Genomic DNA, 20,567 nt, shown 5'->3' on the forward strand with positions numbered 1-20,567 from the left:
AGACAATCATTTGAGGGCAATGCATTGGCAGGGTTTCATTTTAAGCATCATGTATAGTGTGCATGTGACACACTGACAACAGTCCAATGAAAAATCATCCAACATTGTTTATTTTTACATTCAATGTAAAATGAGAGTGTTTTAACAATAATTTGAAATGTCAAAATTTGAGTTTATACTATGTCTTATAGGGATACTCGACCCCGCATTGACTCCCATGGTAGTCAAAAGTGCCCCTGAACTGTTTGCTGTCCCACATTCTTCAAAACGTCTTCGCGATAAAGTATTTTTTACTACTATGGGAGTCAATGGGGGTCGAGATCTGTTTGGTTATAAGCATTCTTCCAAACATTTTTCCTTTGCGTTCATCAGAAGAAAAATACATTTATACACAACTCGAGGTGAATACACAATGACAGAATTTAATTTTTGAGTGAAGTATTCCTTTAAATACTGTAGTTTACACATCTGCTTCCGAAAGCATCGCCGGGATGATTCTCTTATAGATGTTCCAGCCATGCAGAAGCGTCCATCTGTTCCACCCAAATGTGTTTTTCTCTAGTAGCGTATTTTTTCGCAGGTATCCATCAACTCAAAATAATCTTCAGTGAAGTCATTATACTGCAGACTAGAAACACAAAATAACTTTTATCACATCATATTGAAGTGTGACTAGAGAGTATGTACATGTGCAGTATTAAATGAACTTACTTCAGCTCGCTCATTATTGGACAGTCTTGCATTAATTTAACCAATCGTGGAATAGAAGCGTCAGTCAGATTGTTGTTTTTAAGGATGAGGGTTGATAAAGTACAGCTGGCAGTGACAGATTCACATAACTCATCAACACAAGCATCTGTCAGCGACAACATCTCTAGACTGCAGAGACAGAACACAAACACAGTCACATTTCTGTAATCCTGCCAGATGACATTGGGAGTACATGAGATATTTAAAGCAGCACAAGAAATATATTATGCTAATTCAATAAATGTTTCATAGTCTTCTAAATGATATATGTTTTTCATATATTTATTTACTAATGTAAAAACAAGTCTTTAAGTGAAATGACATGTATTTCTGACTCCTGTCTAGTGTTGGGTGTAACCAGTTACTGTGTAATTATTACCTGTAATTTAATCATTTTTACCTTAAAAAAGTAAAGAATGGGGTCACTTTTTTTTTCAGTTTTTTTACAGTTTCTTCTGATGTAATTGAACTAAATACTGCGTACTATATTCTCTAGTAGAAATGACATCAAAATTATAAGTCTAACTTTAAAATGCATTATTATTTATTTGAATTAATTAAATAAGACGTTCCATAACTATCCTTGAATTTATTCTAATCAAATTAATGTAGGATATAGAAAATTAATAAGTAATCGGTAATTAAATCATTTTTGGAGCAATTTGTACAGTAATCTAATTACTCTATTGAATATGTAATAAGTAACTAGTAATTCCTTCCTTTTTAGCGTCCATTTCATTTCAAGGTTAAATCTGGTGTATTTGCCATAAATATCTTTCTACATAGAAACGTATTGAATATTATTTTAAATTACAATGTAAACACGGGTCCAGAGGCACTTCCGGTTTCATTTTAAATGGTTTAAATCGTTCATATATAATTAAATAATGATTTGACAATTGATTCGCTCATAAATGTTCTGATGGTTGTATTTTGTTGAAACATTTGTGTAGTGTTAAAAAACTGAAACAGGACGTTCTTCAGGACCAGTGTTGAACCAGCGTTGTTACGTCATCTGAAGTGGTCTACACATAACATAAAACAAATGATATACAAAGCGCTTACTAGTACCATGAATAGAAATTTCTGATTAAAAACTTATGAAACTTCAGTAAAATTTTCTTCATGTCTCTTATTTGTTTTTGATAATATCTCTAAAGTACAGTAACTACTGCCTAAATGTGTGTAAATCTGCTTTGCAACAATGCAAAATTGTGAAAAGCACTAAATAAATAAAACTGAGTATTGAACATTTTAAACTGACAAAAATGACAAATCAAGGGGCATCTGATAATGAGTGAACAGTGACCGAAGCGTAATATTTTGGTGAATTGTTCCTTTAACTGCACAGGACCTTAAAGGGTCAGTTCACCCAAAAAGGAAAATTCTCTTCTTTTTTTCTCACCTTTAGGTTGAGTATCAATTTTTTATTCTGCTAAACGGAAATGAAGATATTTGAAAGAATGTCAATATCCATACAGATGTCATCCCTCACAATCTGAGAGTGAGTAAATAATGACAGAATTTAATTTTTGGGTGACATTTTCCTTTAACATTTTCAGAACCTAACAGCGATGTTATCAAAACATACATATTACATATTTTGTTAGCTGGGTGTTTTCCAAGGTCATTAGTTATTTTCAGGTTCACACAGGTGTAGTCTCAGCAGTTTTGTTCACAGGTGTAGCTCAATGACATGTGAGGATGTATACAGCAAATACTGTATTTCTTTGTGTAATTTCAAATCAACTGTCACTCACTCCAGGTGTTGAAGTTTGCAGCTTTGGTGCTTCAGCGCCTCCCACATGTGTCTGGCTCCAGTGTCCCCCACTGAGTTCAGTCCTACTGATAAACTGATGAGCTTCGACACGCCGGACATCAAAATGCTTCCCATCGCTCCAAACACCGGCTCGGTGAGCTCGCACCTTGTCAATCTAAAACAAAACAAGCACACGCTTCATTTCTATTAACAGAATCAACCCCGTTTTTTTCTGTAATACGTTACCGTTACAACCGTCAGATGTGTTTTGATTGTGCGTGTCTTTACGTAATGCTTATTTAAATGGTTCCTTAACATTTTATTTATTACAATATTAAATAAATATTGCTAAAAGGGATTCAATGATTGGTTAAATACAAAACACACACTCCAATTTTTGTAGTCTACAATTGGAGGACTTCAGGGCGTCACATATTAGCAAGGCTCCTGATTGGCCGAGTTCGTTGACGGACAGGTTCAGCTCAGTCAGACAGCAGTGTTCTGATTGGAGGGCGGCTGCCAGTGAGGAGCAGCAGGAGCCAGTCAACATGCAGTCAAACATTCTGAAATTAACACCACAAAAGCAAATACACAAACATTCAATAAAGAGACATGAAAGGGATAGTTCACCCCCAAAATAAAAATTCTGTCATCTTTGATATACTCTCATGTCAATCAAATCCTGTATTTTACTCGTCCTTCGGTGGAACACAAAATAAGAGATTTTGAGAAATGTCTCGGTTGTTATCACATTCCTATAAATATCTTATTTAGTATAAAGCAGAGGAAAGAAAGTCATACAGGTTTGGAATGACTTGAGGGCGAATTACGAAATCATTTTCATTGTGAGTGACATTTACATCAAACTGTTGAGACGGGATGGTCCTGTCTGTAACGCCTGTGACAACATCACCATTCCCTCGTCGTCCAATGAGTTTCTGCTCAGGTTCAGCATCTTAAGGTCTGAAAAAACACCGTTCAGAGCTGAAGACAGCGCAGCCATCGATGCCACGCTAAACGAGCATGAATCCAGACTGCACACACACAGATAGACAAACATGTACATCCGCTTCTCAGATGGATTTTATTGCTTCTCTCTACTTCACGTTAGATAAAAAGAGTGATTATATGAATAATGTACAGTAAGCATACTTGAGTTTGTGTAGTCTGCAGTTCCCCAGCGCACTGAGCTGAATGAGTTCATGATCCTGTACATTATTTCCATACAGATCCAGCTCACGCAATTCAGAAGCGCCAGAAAGCATCTTAACCAGCGCTTCACAATCAGCTGCAGTCAATGAACATCCATTTAACCTAAACAAGATCACATTTTGTGTTTATGTATTTAATGCTTTACTCACCTATCCGTATATACTTATGGGCATGAAAAATCTCTACTTAAAGGTTTATATAAATATGCAAGATATGCAGTTGGTGTATCGAAAATATTATTACTGGTGCAAGAGCTAGTGTTGTCAAGAGGATTGGAGGGTGTAAAGATCACCGAGGTAAAAAGCATAATATTGTAAAGCGTTGAACTTCTATCGAGCCTAGACATTTCTATTTATTTTTTGTTATTTAATGTATTTGTCTTATTTGCATACCTTGTATATTTTCTTGTTTTGTATTTCTTTCTTGTTTTGTTATCGTCACTGTGGTTTTTTTTGTGGGTGTCCAATTCGAAACTATATTATCCATCCTAAATAGTTTTCGAAATAGGATTATTAATTAGTACGTCCCAACTCATAGTATGCTGAAATGAGCGTTATCGAAGTACCAGGAAGGTCTTCCGTTTCCGATGAAAATTCGAAGTGTCGATGCATGGAAGGGCTGATATTACCCACAATGCACCATGAGAGGGCAGAGTTTAGTGATGCTTCACTGCATGAATAAAATTCAATAAATGATGCTGCGCTGAATTCATAAGTGTAAGTATACAGTGAACATTACATGAATAAATAATTCACGAATAAGTAGTTATGTGCAAAGAAGAGCTGTATTTTGATGTTCTTTGACAAAGATCGTCTAGGCAACAAAGGCCTCGTCTATTTTGCGTTAGTATGTCTCAGTGCACACATACCGTTTTGCTGAAAACAAAAATGTACAGTACATACTTTTAGTGCATAGTACAAGTAAACAAAATTGGACGCCCTTTCAAATGACGAATCGCATCCAGAATAAAAGTTTGTGTTTACATAATATATGTCTGTACGCTGTGCATATTCATTTCGTATTTATTAACACAGAAACATACACAAATATATTTAGTAATATTTATATTTAACAATAATTGAAATTATACATGCCTTAATTAATTTTGATATTTTTCTTAAACATGTGCATGTATGTGTGTGCGTTTATAGAGCACACAGACACATATATTATGTTAACAGTAGCACAAACTTTTTTTCTGGATCCGATTCAGCGGTTGACAGCCCCAGTGTTTATGTATTTGCATTGGTAGTGAATAAAAGCATTAAAGGGGTCATATGGTACGAACACATGTTTTTCTTCGTCTTTGATGTGTTATAAGTTGCCGTGCATGTATTAGACACTTAAAATTGCAACAATTAAAGTGTAGTAACAAAAGATGCATTCTATCTAAAAGCGAATGCTCACCCAGACCTGCCTTAAACGCCTCGTCTAACCACACCCACACAAATCTATGTCAGTTGGTGGTATGATTTGACTAAGACCACCCGAATGTTTACGCAAGTAAGGTGGGCGCACCTGTCACTACATCTGCTTTAGAACCTGATGTTCCAAATATGGTAAGAGGCGTAACATTGCTGTCACACACTTGCAGTTTTCGACCAATCACTACGCACTTAAACATCTGCGCGTTCCAGAGAGGCGGGGCAAAGCATACAAATATGCACGGTATTAAGAAAATACAGCGATTTTTTTACCTTAAATCGTGTATACACATTGCAATACATCTAAAACAAACGATAATATTCCTTCTAGCCGTGTCATATCACTCCTTTAAAAAAAGAGGGTGCAGATTTAAGTGTGACCTGAATTGTGTTTATATAACACGTCCAATATTTTCATGTCTATCTAATAAAGAGACGCACATAAACGTGATCTCACTTAAGTGACTTGAGTTTGGAGTGTGCGAGTTTGTGACAAAGGGTCTTAACTGCCCCCTCTTCCAGTGTTGAGGAGGAAATATCCAGCGAGGATATCCGGCCATCAGCCAGCACTGTTGCCAGGTGGGTGATGACGGCCAAACTGAGATGGCTCTGTGACAGACTGAAAAATGGAAAACGCTCAATTAAAAAAAAATACATTGAACTTTTGAACTGAGTACAGCATTTTTAAAACACCTTAGACTCACTTGATCTTCTCCGACAGCCGTAATGCTGGTGCCAGTCTCGCAACCTTCTCCTCTGTGAGTTTTGCACTGTATAAGTTCATATATTCAAACTTGCCCAAGCAATTCACTACAAACGACAGCGTGCTGCACTCTTCCTCCTGCATGTCACTGTAGGCGATGTGCCTCCATCGACTCTTACTGAGAGTTTCTTTGACCAGAGATGTATTGCGCGTGTGTTGCAGAAGACGCAAAATACGGAAATGCTCCTCCAGTTCAACCTTACATAAGGTTGCGGAAGCAGTGTCCATCAACCACTGAGAAAATTCAGAGATTCGACTCTCATCAAAGCTGTTCACGGAGTCCTCCATCTCTTTGCGCTGGCCTGGGTCCAACAACCCTGCCAGAAATGTGTAATACAGAGCCGAGCGCTCCTCTAAAATTCCTTTCGCCCCATGTTCGGAATGGTCGATGTAAAAGGAGACAGCCAATAGGAACTCTTGCATCAAAAGAGACAGGAAAGAGAATGTGGTTTCAGGGGAAGTGACATCACCACAGATATGCAGGACATCAGAGAGCACAGGGGAGCGTAGAAAAGGCAGCAGGCCGCAAGATGTGACCTCACTATAGGAGAAAACCGTTTGGGCAGAAGAAAGACAAGCAAGTCTGCCTAAACCGGACACAAGCTCTCTGGTTTGCTCGGCAGTCATCTTCTGTTTCTCCAGGAGCATGCGGGTGAAAATGCCGAAGAGGTGAGTGAGGGTCTCGGGTGGGGTACCGTTACTCTCAAACTGAGTTTTGAACACGTTACAAAGTGTCCAGCAAAAGGCCGGACGAAAACACTGTTCAGACACACCCAACATCTCCTCACTGTGCCAAACAAGTTTCTCCGCTCGCTTTTCATCATCAAAGAACCTCTGGAAGAACATTCTCCTCTGGGTCCGAGAGAACCCGACCACCTCAAAACTCTCCCATGACTTCAGTTTGAGCGGTTCTCTGGACGTGACAAGTATTGAAACGTCTGGAAGCAGCGAGCCGTTAAGCAGACTGTACAACAATGCAGAGACAGATCCTTCTTGTTGTGCATCACAGATGAGACTCGAAGAGGCCGGCGGAGTGGACAGAAGGTTCTTGAACCCGTCTAATCCATCAAACACAAGAAGAAGAGACTGAGGCCACTTTAGGATGAGGGAAAGATGCTCTGCGGAGAAGTGAGAGTGTGTACGGGCTAACACGCTGTGCAGACTCACAGGTTTCTCTCCGGGAGCTTTCAGCTCACTGACGGACACTCGGAGCAAAAGTTTGTAGTGTTGCAGGCGTGTGCCGGACGTCCAATCCCAAAGGGCCTTTTCCACCGATGTAGTCTTACCCGTTCCAACACCGCCGTAGAGGACCACTCTACGCCCTTCAGATCCTGGAGAAAACTCTCGAGATATGACATCTTCCAAAATGTCCAAATCTCCAGACTCGCCCTCACATGCACGCAGTGAGACGGGTGTGTAGTGGCCGTTTCCGATCACAGATTGACCTCCTAAGAGCGAGTCGGGCAGAACTGAACTTAGAAGAGAGCTTCTCAGAGTGTTCTTATGCACCTCCTGAACATCTAGGAAAGAGGAATATACATAATGAAAGTGGTTCAGATACACACTTCTTAATATTATGACATTTTCCATCTAGCTAGCTATTTTTTCACTTTATAAAAAAAAATGTACAATTACACGTTATGTAAAATTCACATCAGTTGTAAAGCATTAACACGGACTGAGAATTTTAAAAGCTGCTATGCTTTTGAATGGATAGTTCACCCATCAAATTATTTTCATCATTTACTCACCCACATGTCATTGCAAAACTCTAATATGTTTTTTTGATTTTTACATCAGTGGAATATCTTATTTTGTATTCACCAGAAAAAAAAGTCATACAGAGGATTTGAATGATATGACATTTTTTTTTTAATTGAATTCGTTAAAGTCCCCGTGAAATTAAAAATGACAATGCTTATTTTTTCATGAAATATTCCAGCGTTTACTATAAATAGTTTATCAATGTGCATCATTCTCTTTCTTAATCCATGTGCCCTCATATTCTTCTGAAATTGCACTTCCTTCCTTTAATTACGATCCATCTTAAATGACGTAAATTAGACGGCTTGGCCGGACCATCTGTTAACTCCTCCCCTTCAACTGTCAGTCTGCTGATAATTAACATATCAAACTGCAACGGCTGTTTTGTACATACAATCAAATCATGGAAAAAAATGAAAGCCACGCCCACTATTTTCTCATTCGAAATTCCATTTCACTAAAATGTGTCAAGATACGGAAGTAAAAACGATCGCAACGTGCTGTACACAAGCGCAGCTCGAGTTCATGCCCGGTCCAATATGGCGGTGCAGGTGACGCACGAATTTGCATTTCAATGAGGCTGTTAGACTGTGCTGTCATCACGTGCTCTCTGAAATGTGATAATTCCCACTTATGATGTCATGATTCCGAGCTGGTTGTGTTCAGGTGCTTTGTTGTCGGAAATAATTCAGATTCAAGCTTGCGTGTGTCTCGGGAAAATGTAATGTTAGTCTTATATTTTTCAACAGCACTTCAAACTGTATAGTTTTACTAGTCATCTTGCGAACTATTCTGGAATATTGTTTAAATACATGCTATTTTCACAGTGTATAAAACATGCAGTATGCTTCAAAGGGTTATGTAAATATGTACTAATTTAACGACAAGACAATGCACTGAAGCTGTCGCGGAAAAAAACGAATAAATCACATCTGTCACAGCAGAAATCCTTCTCCCATCGAGTCACATCCCCGATCTCAGGAAAGTGAGCAGGAATTAAGAACCAGCTCGGTTTCAAACTTCACACACCGGATACAGATGTTTGCTCACCTTTAGTGATCTCTGGTGTTTGTTGCATGGCTGAAGATGTCCACTAAATCTGTAAATCCTTGTTTTGCAGGTACTTGGAGATGTCTGTGACTACTGCACGCTTTTAGTCAGTTACAATCAGGAAGTGGGTGTGTTTCTGTGACGAAACATGAATCACACTTCCCAATAAACTGATCCAGACCGATAATAATTCCTAAAAAGCGTCTTAAACGACTCGTTCTTTACATATTCAAATAGCTGATTTGTTTAATCAACCATAATGTTTGGTCATCTTCGAAAAACATTAACTAATCTTTCGCAGATAACTCTAATGGAAACACACGTATATTAACTGTAATTTTGGAAAAACTCTGTATATAAATTATTAATTATGTAAAGTAAGCAGTTTGATTCAAAAGTCATGCATTTACACAAACGGTACACAATCAAACACAAGGAAGTAACTAAACAGCGCCCTCTAGTAACAGACTGACGTCATAACATTTATTTGTGTGTGTGCGCCGTGTGTGTTGCGTGCATGCTCTATTAAAAACGATGCCAAGGATTTAATTGGTGCAATATAAATACATAGTAATGCTTTTTTCTTTTCTTTTGTTCTTTGACATTTGTCTCTGTGCATTTCTGTCCAAAGGTCTCGAGTGGGTTTTGTTCCCATTTGTTATTTCCTGCGGAATCCTATCAAACCTGTTTATCTTCCCTCAGGACAGGATTACAAAAAACGGTGCTTAACTGTGTAGTGATTAAAGCTGTTAGGCTTCCAGCCACAGATCTTCTTGAGAACTGTTATTGTTATTCTTACATAGAAAAGCATGTGGTTACAGTAATTAACAGTGTAGTAGTAAAATACCAGCAGGCAAACATTTACATTTTTGCAAACAAACGTGTTTATTTAAACGTATAGGAAAGTGAGTACAGTTTTTATATATGATGTAAATATCTTTCCCTTTTTACTTCTCTGTTATTTGATCAGCACTGCTGTCTTCTCGCAGCAATGACTAAGATGCAAAAAGTTAGTTATATGAAGAATCTTGCCAGAATCTTGCTATTGCTGAGCGTTTATGGACTGGACGTATGTTTATACTGGATTCCAACCTGATGATAGAGAGGACAATTGTTATTAGTACACTTCATTCAATCTTTACTCAGTCATAAGCCTTTTTGCTTATACTAACTTTATTTCATAAATTCTACAGTAATTTACATATAATCCAATAAATATTATAACACTACAAAATAAAAGAATATACTGTAATATAACTCAAACAAAAGATAGGCTACTAAACAAGATTAAATAAATAAGTTGCTTATTTGCACCTGTTCTCTTCTCCCTCCAGTAGTTTCTTGTATGTGGCGATCTCTATATCCAGAGCCACTTTGACATTCATCAGATCCTGGTAGCTGCGAATCTGTTTGGCCATATCGTGTTTGGCGTTCTGCAGCGCATCCTCCAGGCTTTTGATTCGCTGTTTAGCATCAAACACCGCCTCCTCAACGCTGCGCTCCACCTCTTTGATTTGGCCCTCAACGCTGCCACGCTACAATGATGTCACAGAATGACAACCGTAAAGTTTCATTTACTAAACACTTTATTCTAAAAATCACTCTGGCGTCCACAGAAGCAGCTCATGTGCGTACAGTGAGGATGCTGTGTTGCCATGGTAACAAAAAGTCTTATTTATATTAGCGAGCAGCTACCTGTGATGTAACCGAGTTTATCTCACTTTGCAGTTGCGTGATGTGTCTTCTCAAGTCAGCGATTGTGCTTTTATTGTTTCTCAGTTCACTGTTGTTCTGGTCGGCTTGTGAGGCGATCAGTTCAAACTGTGGGAGCAAGATAGAAAGATGTTAAGCTTAAGAAGTATATTGTACCTGCTTTTCACATGTTTCTCATGAGAAAAACATCTAAGTAGTATTGTAATGTGTCTCGTTGCAAATGAAATTTCTACAAATTGTGCTCAAGATTGTACAATATAAAAAAGGCTTGAGGGATCTTCACCTTGTTCTTATACCAGCTCTCAGCTTCTTGACGGCTGCACGCTGATATTTCTTCATACTGGCTCCTCACATCAGCAATGATCTTCTCCATGTTGAGATATCTGCGGTTGTCCATCTGCACCACGACAGATGTTTCCTGTATCTCATCCTGAAGTTCACGCAGCTCCTACAGAGAGAGAGAGTGAGAGATATTTAAGAAGACCTTCTGACGATGTTTGACAGATGTGTATGTGTCTCAGTGTACCTCCTCATTGAAGCTCTTTAGAAAGTTCAGTTCCTCTGAGATTCCCGCAATTTTATCTGCAAGGGCAACTTTATACAAGTAAGTTGAGTCAACCTCCTGCAGTGAAAGAGACGCGCACATGTTCACTTATTGAAAATGAGACGACGCTAAAAAGTGACAGCATCAGATAGAGTTTACGCTATTTTACTGTCTGTTTTACCTTCTTCAGAAGAACAAACTCGCTTTCGGCTCTGTTCCGATTGTTGATCTCATCTTCATACCTGTATAAATGTAACACATCGGTTTTACAACAATTTACAACGTTAACTGTTTTCTCTCAAAATACATCAAGATGTAGTTCACTCAAAAGTAAACTTTTTTTCATAATTTATTCCAAACCCGTATGACACAAAAGTTATGCTGAAGAACGTTGCTAACCAAACAACATTGGACCTCACTGACTCCCATTGTATGTGTCAAAATATCATACAGGTCTGGAATGGGACAAAGGGGGGTAAACGATGAAAGAAATTTCATTTCTGATTGAACAGGCTCTTCACAAACTTGCGTTTGTTTAATACAAATTTCACTGCTTTGTGGTTTGATAACCATGAAAACCCTCCGTGCTCTGATTTAAGACTAAAGCGTCTGATGAATGACCTTTGCTTTTGTTCCACCACCTGCACGTGAACATTCTTGAGGTCTACATCCAGGTGTTCTTTGTCTTTGTTCACACGGTCCAGCTGTGCCCTTAAGGTACTGATGTATGACTTCAGCATGTGTTCCAGTTTAGAATCAGGCTTAGACCTGCTCTGTAGCAGCTGCCATTTAGTCTCCAGCATCTTGTTCTCTTGCTCCAGTTTACACACCTGAGAATGAAGACAGTTACAAATGCTTTTATTAAATACCTTTTACAACAATGTGACAAAAAAAGACAAACAGTTTGAGTACATAAAAGGCATATAAAATAAATAAACATGGAAATACTATTGAAAATAAACCTTCATGAAAGGATTATTTGCAGTAATTGATGTAGAAGATCCATTTTTGTTTCTCCAAAATACCTTTTATGTTTAGGAATCTTTAAGCTTTTATTATCTTTTTTTTAAACCTTTGTTCACTATAAAGAAACTTTTGTGAAACAGAAAGTCTCCTTGTAACCATAAATCCAAAAGTCTTTTTGCATCATTTAAGAACATTAAATTTTGCATTTTATTAAAAAAGCAAAATAAAAAAGTCTCTGACTTTTGTTTGCAGACTTGGGCATAAAAAGCACCATTTGAAACATTGTTTGGATGCTCTCTGAAACTTTACAAGATACCATTTAGGAAAAACAACTGATTTTGTATTTCGCCCTTTATCTGAAACAGTCCTGTTTGTTGTTGATCTTGTTTCTCTGGTATTAACTGAAACTGATGCAGGGTGCATGAATGATGAAAAAGCCTGTTAAACTTATTGACATAGCTCAGTACCTTTTTGCCATTTGCAAGTTTAAAAAAAAATACAATTAAAACTCAATTCTGTTCTTCAACATACTCAGCAATATTTTGTGACAAAAGTAGGCAGAGATTTCTCACCCTGTCGATAAAAGAGGCAAAGCGGTTGTTGAGAGATTTGATCTGTTCTTTCTCATGGATTCTCACAGACTGTATTGTTGGGTCCAGCTGAAGATCCATCGGGGTGAGAAGACTCCTGTTAACGGACACAGCTTTGATGGGGACCCCGACCGCTGACATGTTAGCAAAGCCAAAATAAGAGTTACCCTGACGGGGTATTTGTGCTCCGAGATATGGAGATGAGCCCAATGACCAGCTGCTGGAGCCAGACCCGGAGGACCTACGGACACTCATGACCAGAGAGAGGCAGACAGAGAGCTGTGATATGGAGAGATAACGTGGTGTAGTTCCAGTGGACTTGGCTGGTTGTTTTCATCACTTTTTGATGCAGGTGGCTTATGTGCAGACTGGTGGGTGTGTCTTTGTGTATAAATGAGAATAAACCAGAATTCTTCTCTTTGAAAAACCTGTTCGTCACACCACATGTCCAAAGCAAACATTCTCCACATTCAGACATGATCAAGCACACAAAAAATGACAAACAGAGCTTGTTTACAATGTCAAGAGATTTAAGCCCCAGCATATCTGTTCAACATGAATACACAATATCTGCTTTTCAGGATGTTTTTGCTAAAATGTTCTACCTTCCTGAACAGGTTAAAACTTTTTTTTAACGCAACACTTGATACAGATTGAATCATATTTATTTAACATTTATTTTTAACATCAAAAAATATATAAGTTTCAACTTTGAGTTTCATCAATTATATTATATCAAGTATTTAACATTTAATTATTTTTTCTATATTTTAATTATTCCTTTTTTATTATAAATATTTCTGGTGCAATTCACAATGTGTTATTGTAAAGCAGCTTTGCAACAATATAAAACTCAAAAGTGCTATAGAAGTATTTTATTTACAACTGGTATATCTGACAATATTTACAATATTAGACATTAATCAGCACTTTTTCGTGCTTACATGACGAAAATAGTGCGTATAGGAATAGTTTAAAAATCTAGGCGCGTGCTGAAGAACCAAGACCGTCGACAAATTCGTAAGGAAAAGTGCAACGCGTAGGAGCTCCCGCCGTTATACATTTGACGCATGCGTGGTAGCTGAAGCACCAAAGAAAATGTGTTTTTTAAAGCGAAGTTTGAAACTAAGAAACAAAACGTATTCTAAATGTAATTAAATGTAAAATCTGATCAAAAATATGTTGTTTGGTTGTGACCTTCGCTCGCGATTCAAGAGATATCTTAACGACCCAGTTAAAGGTGGTAGGACTTGGGTCTTACATGACTGCAATAGCTCCAAATATGGCCGCCGAGCGCGGAGACTTTCCTTAAAGGGACTTTGTCACAAATGTGCTTCCTGTTTACGTTTTGCAAGAACTTTCAGAACAAGACAGAACAGACATCGGCCCTTAGAAGAGTCTCGGCGTTTGTTTATACAGTACCTGCACTCGATCCTGTCAGTTAGACAGGCCGTTTCAATGCATTTCAGAGAACCTTTATCTCCGCGCAGATGGACGCCGTTGATCTGTTTTCAAGCTGCAGGAAGGGCGACATTGCCAGAGTGAGGTCAGATCATCATGGACTTGCTGTTGTTTTAACTCGGCGTCATGCATCAGTTTGGCCGACGTGCATTTCCAAAGTAGCTTTTAAACAACTTTATGTGAATATCAGAGCACAAATGTACCTCGTCTTGTAGTTTTGCACGTACATCAAAACGAACGTACATTTCCTATTTAGTCCTAATACACTAACTTCACATCCATAGTCTGTGTATAGTCTGTTAATGTGCATACCAAGGACAATATACATGAGTTACTCAGTCTATAGCTACTCAATATCCATATGGAATCAAATGTTTACAGAAGTTAACATCAAACCATATTTAGGGACTGTCTATGGGTCAATGACGTGTTTTGTGTCCAAATTCATTATTTTCCTAAAAATAATTTGAATAAATACATGTCATATATCAAATGGATCTACAATATGTCCTTTATAAGAAACCCTTTTCATTTTATTGAAATTCAATAGATTTTTTGAGTTTTGGTGTTTGAAAGACCAAAAATGTCAGGTGGTGCGACCGTCCGAACATACAAACAGAGAACAAAACTGAGAAATAAATGTTAATTTTCTCAATAAAATTCTTAATAAAATATTTTGGCATGATTTTATGTTAAATTTCTTATATATGAGGGGAAAAATACTCAGTGCTAAATACATTAAATGTATATTATTTTAAATTAATATATGCTCCCACCACCTGACATTTTCTTATTTGTCATTAACCCCTATGCAAATTTATATGACTCATAGATTCTCTATAAATCATGAATATGCATGTCAATGCAAATGTGCTCGTCCACTGCGGTGACTGGTACTCCCTGGTCCGTGATTCATCTGATCTCTTTGCATTTTTTGTTATTATTGTCTCACCTTCTTTAGATACCTGGTTGAGCAGAGGGATGTGGAACTAAACATCAGAGATAAATGGGACAGTACACCTCTGTAAGTGTCTTGTATTGTCTTTGCCGTGCATTTAAGGTGGAGAGGAAGCCTGAGACGTTGATGTTTTTGGTGTTGATTCAGGTATTATGCATGTCTGTGTGGACATGAAGAACTGGTGCAGTACCTGCTCGCCAACGGTAAGCACAGCATTCATCATCGACATTCACTGCCGAAGGTTTAGGGTCACTTGCTCATTCTTTATTTCTATTTTTATGTGAATAATGTTGAGGAGAACACAAATGTACCTACAGGTATTGTGTTACGATGAAAAATAATTCAACAAAAACAAATCTATTGTGGCCTCTGAAAAGAGATGGCAGATAATTGGTTTGTTTTGATTGTGTTTAATGCGTGTTGTATCTGTGGCAGGGGCGAAATGTGAGGCGAACACGTTCGATGGTGAGCGTTGTCTTTACGGCGCGCTGAGCGACCCCATCCGCCGCCTGCTGAAGGAGTACAAGCGCATCACAGCCAAAGCCATGCAGAGAGATTACTACGACCAGTTCTTGCAGACGTGAGACCATCACACAACCACACAGAAAACACAAACCGCCGACATGCACTGATCGATCCAATACTCTGTTTCAGACTTTTGGAGCTAGGTAATTACAGCGACGTCACGTTTATGGTGCACGGTGAGATGTTTAAAGCCCACCGCTGTGTCCTGAGCGCACGGTCCGAATACTTTGCTCACATGCTGGAGACCAAATGGAAAGGGAAGAGCGCCATTGCTCTCAAACATCCACTGGTAGGCGCCAACATCACAGTCATTGTGAAAGCCAAATTAAACTCCAACACGCATACTATCTGTATCCATTAAAGCATGCATCTACAGTTCAGTTCAAATATACAGTCTAAACTGAATCTAAAGTTCCAGTATCGTTTTTTGCCTCCAAGGTGAATCCTGCTGCATTCGCTGCAATCCTGCAGTATTTCTACACTGGTGAGCGTCACATCACATGAGTTTGTACATTCAGAGGTGTCTGTTGTTCAGTGTCAGACTGTAGTTTTTCTGTGCCGGTTTGTTTGCAGGTCGATTGGACATTGATGTGAATTATGTGGAGGACTGCAAGCGTCTGGCCAAACAGTGCAAGATCGGTGAACTCATTGAGGAGCTGGAGGTGAAATGCAAACAGGTTTATGAGTTCGGTGAGGAACTGCTCAGATGTACAACAGTTCACACATGCTTCAGGGGTGCCGCAATGTACTTCCATACCAACATTTTGTTATGTTTTGTAGATTTTTACAATGTTACAAACTTATTTAAAAGTTCTCTTTTACCTTTTAGTGACAGGTTCAATTCTATAACAAAACTGAAGGGCTGTCAAACGATGAATTGCGATTCATGGCATCCAGAATAAAAGTTTGTGTTCACGTAATGTGTGTCTGTGTACTGTGCATATTCATTTAGATTTTTTTTTTTTTTAATAAACAATAAGAAAATCAATATACATTTCGATATCACTTCAATTATTCAAAATTAATGCACACTACACAGAGATATATTATGTAAGCGCAAACGTTTATTCTGGATGCGATTAATAGTTTGACAGCCCTTAAAAACGGCTATTGATAATTGATAATGTTTAGAAGATAAATCTGATGTTTGAATTTTAGTTTATTAAAAAAAAATTGCTCAACATCATAATACTTTTGTATCATGAACTAAGTAAATTGTTACATCCCTACAACAGAATAAACTCGAGGCACTCATCTTATTCTGTTTCTCATGTGTTATGTTCTCTCCCTCATTCTCTCTCTCTCTCTTTCTCGCGCTCTCCCTCTCTCGTATTCTCTCTCTGTCTCTCTGTCTCAGTGTCCAGTAAGCCGGGCACATGTGTGAAGGTGTTGACTCTAGACCCTCATGAGTTTCAGCTGCAGGATGGAATGGCTCTTCTGGCTGACAGCGCTCTTCCAGATGAACTCAGGGTGAGCGCTGTTATTTTCCTTAGATTTTTAAGGTTGGACAGTTAGAGAGCTTTACACCGTGTTTCCACAAAAAGACAATAGAACGCATTAGAACCCATTATATATTTACATTTTGTCCGCACTGGTGCGACGCAACAATCTTATTTAAACAAGCCATGTGAGAAAAAGGTTTGCAATGACAACAAGACGTCGTAACAACTCAACACTGACCCGGTGTAGACACGGTGTTAGACAAGTGGACTCATCTGTGGGGTCAGTGCTGAGTTGTTACTACGTCTTATTGTCACTGCAAACCTTTTTCTGTGATGTATTGAAGATTTACTGCTGATTTAGATACATCAACAAAGATCCTGTCTCACAAAGGAAGGCTGAAGAATCAAGATTTGGGCAGACACGCATATGAACTAGTATCCCAACCAGCCCATGAGAGTTTGAGTCCTGTTTGTTTTGTCACATGCTTTAGAATTGTTCATAAATGTTTTCATAGGTCGGATACGGTCAGCTTCCTTTCGATCTGACTGACAGTTTTCCGAGCTATCCTGACATTTGCTTCCGGGTGGACGGCTATGACTTTCTGTGTCATAAGGTGAGTGTTTGTTAACCTTACAGTCGGGACAACGTCAGTGAAGCCAGACAGCAAATATTTCTGACGTCAATCCAATACTTCAATGTTTGTTATAATTTAGAATATCTCCTCAGTAGCTGCCCAAAGGTTCTGGCTGATGGTCGCTATCGTTGGCGCCATGACCAGGTGCTTAAGGCAATTGCTGAGAGCTTAGCCTCAGCCATCAGCACCAGCAAGTACCATCATGCTAGAAAGAAGGCAGTCCCCTACATTACAGCTTGAGAGACACCAGGACGCGCCAACAATTAACAACAGACCTTCTCCACAAAGCCTCGGACTGGCAGCTGAAGGTCAACCTGGGTAAACAGCTGAGGTTTCCTCAGCACATTGCAATAACAAATCTCCGTCCAGACATGATAGTCACCTCCGAGGTTTCAAAACAGCTGATCATGCTGGAACTAGCGTTGCCCTGGGAAGAGCGTATTGAGGAAGCCAATGAGAGTAAACACGCTAAGTACCAGGAACTTGTGAAGGAGTGCAGTGAGAGAGGCTGAAGAATGTTCTATGAGCCTATAGAAGTTGGCTGTAGAGGCTATGCAGGACGTTCACTTTGCAAAGTCCTCAGTAGGTTGGGCGTTACAGGGGCGGCCAAGAAGAGGGCCATTCAGTCCGCGAGCGAAGCCGCAGAGAAGGCCACAAGGTGGCTTTTGATAAAGAGGGCTGATCTGTGGAATGCTACTGGGACGCCTGGGTGAGGGCGTATGATGTTGCGAGACCCCAAACACCCGATGATCCCATGTTACATCCCTGAGGATGCATCCCTGTGCATTCAAGAGATCTCTTGCATAGATAATTTAAATGTATATAAGCCCATTCCAATCATTGCTTTTATTTGTAATTTAATCAAAAGGGAAATTAAATGTTTGTTTGTGTGTTTGTTCCCGCAGGCGTTTTTCTGCGGCCGTAGCGATTATTTCAAGGCACTGCTTGAGGATCATTTTAGTGAAGGTGAAACTCTGCTTGCGCTTCCTGGTATTCCTGCGATCACCCTGCATGATGTGTCACATGATCTGTTTACCAGAATCCTTTACTACATCTACAGCGACAACGCCCAGGTACGCGGAACTCTACGTGACCTCACAAACGGAGGATTATGAGGACAGAAATAAAGCCACTATTGATGGTTGCTGCACACTTATTTAAAGTTCTTTCACTGTGTTCAAGCTGTCGCATGAGAACGTCTATGAGGTTCTGTGTGTAGCTGATATGTACCTGTTGCCCGGTCTGAAGCGTCTGTGCGGCAGGACTCTAGCGGCGCTGCTCAATGAGGAGAACGTGCTGCACATGTGGAAGACGGCAAAACTCTTTCGGCTGTCACGTCTAGAAGATCAGTGCACAGAATATATGGCCAAGATCATCGAGCGGGTATATACAGAACATACATCACTGAAACTATGTCTGTGTTTACTTGTATGATGATTCTGAAGGACACGTGTCCTTCTGATGTCAACATGGAATCACACATGGGAACATGAAATCCAAATGGAGAATTTATAAACTTTATCTTTATAAACTTTTTCTGAATAAGCCTATATGTACTCAACATATGATACCTTTCTTCTTAAAATGTAGTATGTATTTTTACAGATAGCATTGCTAAAGTACACATCACTTAGGGAAAGAATTGCGTTAATACCATTTTGGAGTTTTCCTGTTTTCAATTTTTTTATGTGCAATTTATAAACCTGATTTTCTCTTACTGTGTGTTGTAGCTGGTGGACAAATCCGAGTTTGCAGATATGATCAGAGAGGATGCTGGGAATGTGGCCGCCAGACAGGAAACAGATTCCATCCCTTTGGTGGATGAGATCCGTTTCCACATCGCCAGCAACGTTCAGACGTACAGCGCCATCGAAGAGGCCAACCAGAAATTCGACGCCCTTGAGATCCTGCTGGCCAGCATCGGCCTCGAGTGCTAAGAAAGAATAAGAAATCTAGAGGAAGTGACATGGAGAGCGTGTGGAAATGAGGTCGGGGGAACCTAGTGGTTTACAAAATAAGAGCTTTACATGCACAGTAAAGATTCATGTGTTGCGAGCTGGCATCACGTTAGCAGTTACACACTAACATGGTCGATTTTAACAGCAGATTCTTTCAATAACAGATATTAAGAGTGCATGTACTGGCACGGTACTGTTTTTTGCTGGTGTGAATTATGGGAACTTTTAATAGCATTTAGAAGTATCTGTACTTTCCTGTGAATAAACTCACTTGCAGAGAAATGAAATTGAATTTCAAAGGTTGATATTAGCATCCGTGTGATGCCGTGATTATGTTTGGGCACGTGCCGTTCTTTGTTCCAGATTTATCATGCAGATTTATCACGCGTGTCGAGCACAAAGAATGAACGCATCATAGGTCAAGCTGTTAAAGCATCAGGTATGAGACACGGATTAATGGAATTGTAAACAGGATGAGAACGATTTGTTTAACAGGAATACATTTTAAATGGTCTCTAGGAAAGCTTAAGGACTTATCGAGGAGATTTTATTTCCCAAAAGAATTTCACTTGCATTCTCTCTGATGTTTTTGTGTGATAGAGGACCGTTTACTGAAGCAGATTATTTTCTCATTGATATACATATTTCTCCAGCATTGCGTTTCCGGTTTCGGACTTCTGTACCCACTCTGAGCACGATTCTCCCTAAACCTCATTTTCCCTCATCTTGCTTTCGTTGCTCGTGCTTCTTATTCTTACAACGATTTTATTTGATTTCAATGTCTTTTATTTCTTTGGTTTTAAAGAGGCACGTCGACATGATGTGGTTTAAATGACAGCAGGAGGTTGAGCTCATTTAATTAGCAGCACTTTTTGTAAGCACAGATTTATGTTTCTGAACTGTGCTAAGATAAATTCCCACGAATGACACTTAATGTGTATGAATGTTTTAAGTTGTTATTGTTTACTGCCAGATGGCATTTTTGCTTTCATGTGAGTTCATGTGGGATGGGATGTAAATAGGTGAGCAGAAAATAAATATTTACTAATGTAA

The 20,567-nt window shown here is 39.0% G+C and overlaps 3 protein-coding genes across 4 annotated transcripts; 1 reads left to right on the forward strand and 2 right to left on the reverse strand.

The window, feature by feature from the left end:
- Positions 1 to 87: 87 nt before the first annotated feature.
- Positions 88 to 8,878, reverse strand: si:ch73-233m11.2 (NACHT, LRR and PYD domains-containing protein 12). Of its 2 annotated transcripts, XM_056772849.1 has the most exons (9): positions 8,723 to 8,878; positions 5,850 to 7,428; positions 5,603 to 5,764; positions 3,662 to 3,823; positions 3,370 to 3,543; positions 2,899 to 3,072; positions 2,511 to 2,684; positions 712 to 879; positions 88 to 628 (listed from the first exon to the last, which is right to left on the reverse strand). In XM_056772849.1, the coding sequence occupies exons 1-9, from the start codon at positions 8,748 to 8,750 to the stop codon at positions 559 to 561; spliced, it is 2,691 nt and encodes an 896-aa protein (XP_056628827.1). In that variant the 5' UTR covers positions 8,751 to 8,878; the 3' UTR covers positions 88 to 558. The 2 variants fall into 2 exon arrangements, with proteins under 2 accessions (XP_056628827.1, XP_056628828.1); XM_056772850.1 differs by lacking the exons at positions 88 to 628; positions 712 to 879 and having other exon boundaries at positions 2,553 to 2,684; positions 2,897 to 3,072.
- An 804-nt stretch (positions 8,879 to 9,682) lies between these two features.
- Positions 9,683 to 12,848, reverse strand: si:dkey-222n6.2 (intermediate filament protein ON3). The gene is made up of 8 exons (XM_056772851.1): positions 12,518 to 12,848; positions 11,601 to 11,809; positions 11,161 to 11,221; positions 10,962 to 11,057; positions 10,719 to 10,883; positions 10,418 to 10,543; positions 10,037 to 10,257; positions 9,683 to 9,814 (listed from the first exon to the last, which is right to left on the reverse strand). Exons 1-8 carry the CDS (start codon positions 12,788 to 12,790, stop codon positions 9,733 to 9,735), a joined length of 1,233 nt encoding a protein of 410 aa, XP_056628829.1. The 5' UTR covers positions 12,791 to 12,848; the 3' UTR covers positions 9,683 to 9,732.
- A 1,006-nt stretch (positions 12,849 to 13,854) lies between these two features.
- abtb1 (ankyrin repeat and BTB (POZ) domain containing 1) lies at positions 13,855 to 20,567 on the forward strand. Its single transcript, XM_056730008.1, has 12 exons — positions 13,855 to 14,081; positions 14,958 to 15,020; positions 15,102 to 15,157; positions 15,390 to 15,534; positions 15,609 to 15,768; positions 15,918 to 15,963; positions 16,053 to 16,169; positions 16,837 to 16,949; positions 17,437 to 17,535; positions 18,462 to 18,629; positions 18,739 to 18,939; positions 19,287 to 20,567. The coding sequence occupies exons 1-12, from the start codon at positions 14,026 to 14,028 to the stop codon at positions 19,491 to 19,493; spliced, it is 1,431 nt and encodes a 476-aa protein (XP_056585986.1). The 5' UTR covers positions 13,855 to 14,025; the 3' UTR covers positions 19,494 to 20,567.

Source organism: Triplophysa dalaica, chromosome 18 (genome assembly GCF_015846415.1).
Source record: "Triplophysa dalaica isolate WHDGS20190420 chromosome 18, ASM1584641v1, whole genome shotgun sequence".
Lineage (NCBI taxonomy): Eukaryota > Metazoa > Chordata > Actinopteri > Cypriniformes > Nemacheilidae > Triplophysa > Triplophysa dalaica.

What these genes read in the sequence shown, in the direction of transcription:
- si:ch73-233m11.2 (XM_056772849.1), bottom strand. Translation starts at nt 8,750, where the DNA reads ATGCAACAAACACCAGAGATCACTAAAG. An exon ending in AACACCAGAGATCACTAAAG is followed by an intron (nt 7,429 to 8,722) that starts GTGAGCAAACAT and finishes CCTCTTTCCTAG; the next exon opens with ATGTTCAGGAGGTGCATAAG. An exon ending in TGCAAACTTCAACACCTGGA is followed by an intron (nt 880 to 2,510) that starts GTGAGTGACAGT and finishes CTGTCTCTGCAG; the next exon opens with TCTAGAGATGTTGTCGCTGA.
- si:dkey-222n6.2 (XM_056772851.1), bottom strand. Translation starts at nt 12,790, where the DNA reads ATGAGTGTCCGTAGGTCCTCCGGGTCTGGCTCCAGCAGCTGGTCATTG. An exon ending in AGTTTGTTCTTCTGAAGAAG is followed by an intron (nt 11,058 to 11,160) that starts GTAAAACAGACA and finishes CTTTCACTGCAG; the next exon opens with GAGGTTGACTCAACTTACTT. An exon ending in CTGGAGGGAGAAGAGAACAG is followed by an intron (nt 9,815 to 10,036) that starts GTGCAAATAAGC and finishes CTCTATCATCAG; the next exon opens with GTTGGAATCCAGTATAAACA.
- abtb1 (XM_056730008.1), top strand. Translation starts at nt 14,026, where the DNA reads ATGGACGCCGTTGATCTGTTTTCAAGCTGCAGGAAGGGCGACATTGCC. An exon ending in GGCGACATTGCCAGAGTGAG is followed by an intron (nt 14,082 to 14,957) that starts GTCAGATCATCA and finishes CACCTTCTTTAG; the next exon opens with ATACCTGGTTGAGCAGAGGG. An exon ending in CAAACAGGTTTATGAGTTCG is followed by an intron (nt 16,170 to 16,836) that starts GTGAGGAACTGC and finishes TCTCTGTCTCAG; the next exon opens with TGTCCAGTAAGCCGGGCACA.